General features: G+C 37.9%; 2 protein-coding genes across 2 annotated transcripts in view; both read left to right on the top strand.

Moving 5' to 3' along the window:
- LOC101291154 (cytochrome P450 716B2-like) lies at nucleotides 1-1,822 on the top strand. Its single transcript, XM_004301468.1, has 3 exons — nucleotides 1-1,036; nucleotides 1,231-1,418; nucleotides 1,511-1,822. The coding sequence occupies exons 1-3, from the start codon at nucleotides 1-3 to the stop codon at nucleotides 1,820-1,822; spliced, it is 1,536 nt and encodes a 511-aa protein (XP_004301516.1).
- Nucleotides 1,823-5,822: 4,000 nt separating this feature from the next.
- The window catches only part of LOC101290872 (beta-amyrin synthase-like), a 9,098-nt gene continuing 8,584 nt past the window's right edge, over nucleotides 5,823-6,336 (top strand). The window contains exon 1 of the mRNA XM_004301467.1: nucleotides 5,823-6,072. Coding sequence (XP_004301515.1) covers nucleotides 5,823-6,072 — 250 coding nt within the window. The remainder of the gene's footprint in view (nucleotides 6,073-6,336) is intronic.

Genomic DNA, 6,336 nt, shown 5'->3' with positions numbered 1-6,336 from the left:
ATGGAGATGGAAATGCTCATCCTTTCTGTGCTAGTTCTCTTTGTTTCTCTGTATCTTTTTCGTATGTTGAATAAGAACGCTAGCAGAAATGAAGCTGGCCATCATCATCAGCTTCAGCCCCCACCAGGAAGCTCAGGTTGGCCCATCATCGGTGAAGGCCTTTCTTTTACGATGACAGCCAAAAGGGGTGTCCCGGAGAAATTCATAGAAAAACGGAGGATCAAGTACTCATCATCAGATTCAAAAGGCAGCAACAGCAGCTGCAAGGTGTTCACCACGTCGTTGCTGCGTGAATCCGTGGCAGTGCTGTGTACTGCCGCTGGAAACAAGTTCCTGTTTTCAAACGAGAACAAACTCGTCCACTCATGGTGGCCTTATACCATCTACACCATCTTTCCCGGCCTCAAAAAACCAGACACCCACAAGGATTCCATTCGACTCCGCAAAGTTATGTCTCCATTTTTCAGCCCCAATTGTCTCCAAAAGCACGTAGGGATCATGGATGGCTTCACCAAACGTCATATGGACGAGTTTTGGTCGGATGAAAAACAAGTCAAAGTTCTGGCCCTAGCAAAGATGCACACCTTCACATTAGCGTGTAAAATCTTCTTAAACGTGGAAGATCCAGAAGTGATTGCCAAACTGGAAGAGCCAATTCAGCATATCTCAGCTGGCTTCATTTCGACTTTGCCGATAAATCTGCCTGGCACACCATTCAACCGAGCCATCCGAGCATCCAAGAAAGTCACCAAGGACCTTGAAGAAATGGTTGAACGAAGGAGAATCGATCTAGATCGATATCGACAGTCGACGGCTACGGCAGCAGATCTAGATGAGAATAATCAAGATATGATGTCTAAGTTGCTGATGGACACATATAGCAACGGCCGTCAGATGAAGGAAACCGACATCTCTGACATCGCGGACAAGTTAAAGGGTCTACTCATTGCTGGTTCAGACAACGTAGTCACCACCATCTGTTCTATGGTCATATTTCTATTCCAGCTTCCTACGGTATATGATGCCGTCCTCAAAGGTACCTATATATATATCCATCATAGGTACTGTATATCTATTCCTATATCTCCCTATTTCTATGTCCAAATTGATTTAGATACCTCCGGCTTCCCGCGCCACAAAGCATGGTTAAATGGTTAATATTCTCTTAACTGATTACTTACAGTGATACTAAAACGTAGAATTAATATATGAATCTCTTCGATCTGTCAGAGCAAATGGAGATAGCAGACTCCAAAGCAGAAGGAGAGTTGCTCAACTGGGGAGACATACAAAAAATGAAACATACATGGAACGTCGCATGTGAAGTGTTGAGATTGGAGCCGCCAAATCCTGGAACTTTTAGAGAGGCCATGACTGACTTTGTCTATGAAGGATATCGGATTCCGAAAGGAATGAAGGTTTGTAACTGTATAATACAGTAAAAGTAGTTCTTGAGGCGTGTATATATATACTCTCATGAAATTAATCAACTATTTATGCATGCATGCAGTTGTACTGGAGTGTGTTTTCAACACATAAAAACCCAGAATACTTCCCAGATCCGGAAAAGTTTGACCCATCAAGGTTCGAGGGAGAAGGACCAGCTCCCTATTCGTACGTCCCATTTGGAGGAGGACCTCGGATGTGCCCCGGAAGAGAATATGCTCGTTTTACGATTTTGGTTTTCATGCATAATTTGGTCACCAGATTCAGGTGGGAGAAGATTTTTCCCGATGAGAAAATGGTGATGAGCCCATTTCTTGGTCCTACGAGAGGACTTCATGTTCGCCTTTATCCTCTTCCCTCGACACCATCGTTGTGAAGTAAACGGCCTCTTCACCATCGTTGTGAAGTAAACGGACGACGACATGAACTCACACGTACTGCGTTACTGCCACCATGTGTGCACACCAATTAAGTACCTATCTTAAGTGCCTTTTTACTATATAATCTAGTTTGTTATATTCATGTGTGGGGGGGGGGGGGGTACCGACCCCCTTCGATGTGTGATCAATTTGAATAATTTCGATGGATACATGGGATAATATATATATATAGAAACGTTCTGAAGCGGACGTCCGCACTCGATTTAAAATGCGAATGTTCCTCCTTTCTCCACAGACGACTCCAACAACGGCGCGTCTCCATCGGAGCGGACACCGGCGGCATCACAAGATCGATCTCAGCTGCAAACTGGTATTCGGCGGACTCGCCGGCAAGGGAAAGTGATCAGGGATGCCGCCGGTGTCCGCTTAGGTCCGCTTCGGTGGAGGCGCGCCGTCGTCGGAGTCGTCCGGTGGAGAACATAGGGACGTCTGTACTTTAAGCCGAGTGCGGATGTCTGCACCAGAACGGGCCTGTATATATATATAAATATATATATATATTTTTTGAATGTGCAATATTGTGTATATATAATTTTCATTAATCCTATATATAGTTTTCCTCCTTTATGACGTAAGGCTTCAATTCAATTTTCAAGATCTGGTGCATGAGCTAAAACAGTAAAATAAATTTGAGGAAGGTTAAGGTGTGTTATTAATTTTGTCCTAAAGTTGAAAATTGAGTCTTTAAAGTATTAAAATTGGTCTTTAAAGTTGTAATACGAGTCCAAGTTGTAAATTTTAATTACAACATTAGTCCTTTAGTGGTTAAATGTGTCCTTAAGATGGTAATTTAGTCCTTATCAATATTTTTTTAGGGTAAAATACTGTATAGTCCTTGTGGTTTGAAGTCGACATCTGTTCAGTCCTTGTGGTTTTATTTTAATCTGAATGGTCCTTAAAGTCACGATTTTTCATCCAAATAATCATTTTGTCAATTTTCTCAGTTAAATTGTTGACGTGCATGGCCGTTAAAATTACAATGACTTTAAAGGCCACATCGGTATTCTAACAGAAAAAATTGACGGAAAGACCATTTGGATAAAAAATCATGACTTTAAAGACCATTCAGATTAAAATAAAACCAAAATGACTAAACAGATGTCGACTTCAAACCACAAGGACTAACTAAATTTCAATTCTTTTTTTTTTATTACTTTAAGGACTCGTATTACCACTTTAAGGATTAATATTACTACTTTAAAGACTCATGTGGTAACGAAGAATATTTACAACTTTAAGGACTCATTTACGCATTTAAGGAATAATATTATTACTTCGAGGACTCATTTTACAACTTTAAGAGAAAATTGATGCATGTCATGTATTAACATATTATAGAATTTTCCAACAAGTCTTGTTTTTAGAATCGATGTGTGATCATCTGTTAGAGTTATATAAAAGTTGATAAATTCATGTATCAATCAATTCCAACTCTTTACAGCAATACAATTGTATTAGCTTTTTCCAAAGGGGTCCAGCTTCTTTAACTGGATTCATGTTGCTTGAATTTGCTTGGATTTTTTATAATCATTAATTGGATTGAGTAAGGATGAGGTGGTAGCCTCAGGTGGTACTCAATTTAATGATTGTGAAAAATCCAATCAAATCCAAACTGTTTGAAAAATGTCGCTTAGATTAGAGCCCTTTGGAATCTCATATCTGAAAGGTAAAGAGTCTTTTTTGGGTTATAAGGAATGATACCACACACTAATGCCGAGACCTTTTGTGTTAAAACCGCATACCCATTTCTCATTCGAGTAGCTAATGTGGGGGAAGTATCGGCATTATTGAACCCGTGTGTGTGTGACCCGTGGGGCCTGTCAGTCGTTTCCACATAACAATTGGAATCAAAGCCCAGATGACGCTTGGGACTTGGTGCCTCGTATGATCGAGTTGCAATTTAGTCGAGCTCCATTTGGATTAGGATCACATGATTTGGAATTCCGTTTGGATCGGAATGATCCAGTTGGATTCATCTTTACTATCCACTTATAGGGGAAACCGTCGGTTGCTCCAAAGAGATTATGATATATATATATATATATATATATATATATATATCAACAGTAATCTGATTGAATTTGGCCTTTAAGTGGTTTAATTTCTTGTATCACACACATCAATTAATATAGATGACTGACGAAGATATGATATGAGAATATGAGTAATTCAAAACCAAAAGTTTAATTTGGTGGGCATCAATGTACGTAGTACAACTTTTATTTTCATCGATAATTTTAATTAAGCAGCTAACTAATTGTTCTATGTCAATGTGACTATTCATTTTCTGTTTTAGTATAATGACCTCGGTAATAACTGATAAGTTCAGTTGATGAACTGGTACCGTAACTTGTTTTCCTTTAGCTTTCAATTCCAGACTCGTCGTCTTCAATATTTCCTGGAAATTAATGGAAACACATACAGACATGCAAGGAAATATATATGATAATGACGCGGATGGTAAACGATTGACTATTAGTATCACCATGTATGCATGCATGTTAGAATATTCAAACTTGGAATATATGTAGCTTACCATCATGTACCATTAGTGTATTACTGGCCCCAAGTATGAATAGACCATTAGTCCATTACTGGCCCCATTAGTCCATTCTTGTATCACACACATCAATTAATATAGATGATTGACAAAGATATGATATGAGAATATGAGTAATTTAAAACCAAAAGTTTAATTTGGTGGGCATCAATGTACGTAGTACAACTTTTATTTTCATCGATAATTTTAATTAAGCAGCTAACTAATTGTTCTATGTCAATGTGACTATTCATTTTCTGTTTTAGTATAATGACCTCGGTAATAACTGATAAGTTCAGTTGATGAACTGGTACCGTAACTTGTTTTCCTTTAGCTTTTAATTCCAGACTCGTCGTTTTCAATATTTCCTGGAAATTAATGGAAACACATGCAGACGTGCATGGAAATATATATGATAATGACGGGATGGTAAACGATTGACTATCAGTATCACCATGTATGCATGCATGTTGGAATATTCAAACTTGGAATATACGTAGCTTACCATCATGTACCATTAGTCCATTACTGGCCCCAGGGGTCTTCCTCAAGTTGTGGGAACTATTCTCGTAAGAAGAATATCAAGTTATAAAGCTTTTGTTTTCTAATGTCATAATCAAAAGACTAGTAGCTCTGATATAGCAATAATGGACCATTGCTAGTCAATGCCGTGTGAAGTGTGGCAAATGAGAAAGATCGATATTTTGTTTCGTGTTAAACGTTGGAAAATGGAATGAGAGGGACAAAGTCTTGAATAATTTGTTTTGCTTTGTCAAGTCAAGCAGATGGTGATGATATAACCAATTGTTTCCACAGTAGATTAGTTGTTGTGACAAAGCAACATTGTTTAATTCTTCTTATTTTTCATGCTACTAACTTGGGAAAAAGAAGACCTACAAAAGCAATAATCAAAGAAAATCATGTATCTATCTAGAATCCCGATATTTTTTCCCCGATATATCTCGGATATATCTAATATCTCCTTTTGTCAAAGTATCAATAGATCCACCGATACTGATATTTTAATCCTTGGTTAGGAATTATTACAAGGATGTTTACATCCTAGTTTTATTTGAGCCGTCATTTCAAATCGTTGAAGACAATAATGTGAATCAAGATAAGTTTTTTGATAAGCAGGACAAAATGAATAAATTCTAAAGTTTGGTAAGCGGGACAAAATGAATAAATTCTTAAGTTTGGTAAGCGGGACAAAATGAATAAATTCTAAAGTTTGGTAAGCGGAACAAAATCAATAAATTATGCACATTTGGTAATCAGGACAAAATGAATAAATTATGCACATTTGGTAAGCGGGACAAAATGAATATATATGGAAGCCTAACTAGGCTTGTTGTTATCGACCAGTAACCAGTGCAGTGAGAAATTAAACGAGAAGAATGTGGAAGCTTAGGTTTGGAGACGAGGGTGGTAATGACCCTTACTTGTACAGCACGAACAACTTCCATGGGAGGCAAACATGGGAGTTCGACCCGGATGCCGGCACTCCCCAAGAGCGAGCAGAGGTTGAAGAAGCTCGGCTGAGTTTTTACAACAATCGTCACCAGGTCCAAGCTTGTAGTGACCTCCTCTGTCGCATGCAGGTGGGTATACAAAAAAACCTTACAAATTTACTAAGACCTTATCGATGTCAGCTCTTTTTTAGGTAAATCTTAGCCACTTCAAAAGTACGTTTGTATCATTTTTCTATCTTTTTGCTGCATCTTAATTCGATTTAAATTAACATCATTTTTTTTAATAGATATTCAATTGCTAAAATATATTTATAAAAATTAATAGAATAACATACGAAAAATATTTTAATATAAAGAGCCTATATATATTTATATATATAGAGAGAGAGAGAGAGAGAGAGAGAGAGAGAGAGAGAGAGAGAGAGAGAGAGAGAGAGAG

This window comes from Fragaria vesca, linkage group LG5 (assembly GCF_000184155.1).
Source record: "Fragaria vesca subsp. vesca linkage group LG5, FraVesHawaii_1.0, whole genome shotgun sequence".
Taxonomy (NCBI): Eukaryota; Viridiplantae; Streptophyta; class Magnoliopsida; order Rosales; family Rosaceae; genus Fragaria; species Fragaria vesca.
Note: the sequence above shows the minus strand (reverse complement) of the source record. Positions and strands in the feature narration are given on the sequence as shown.

Excerpts from the sequence above, each read along its gene's own strand:
- LOC101291154 (XM_004301468.1), top strand. The coding sequence starts at position 1 with ATGGAGATGGAAATGCTCATCCTTTCTGTGCTAGTTCTCTTTGTTTCT. Across the intron at positions 1,037-1,230 it reads ATATGATGCCGTCCTCAAAG|AGCAAATGGAGATAGCAGAC; the intron begins GTACCTATATAT and ends TCGATCTGTCAG. Across the intron at positions 1,419-1,510 it reads GGATTCCGAAAGGAATGAAG|TTGTACTGGAGTGTGTTTTC; the intron begins GTTTGTAACTGT and ends GCATGCATGCAG.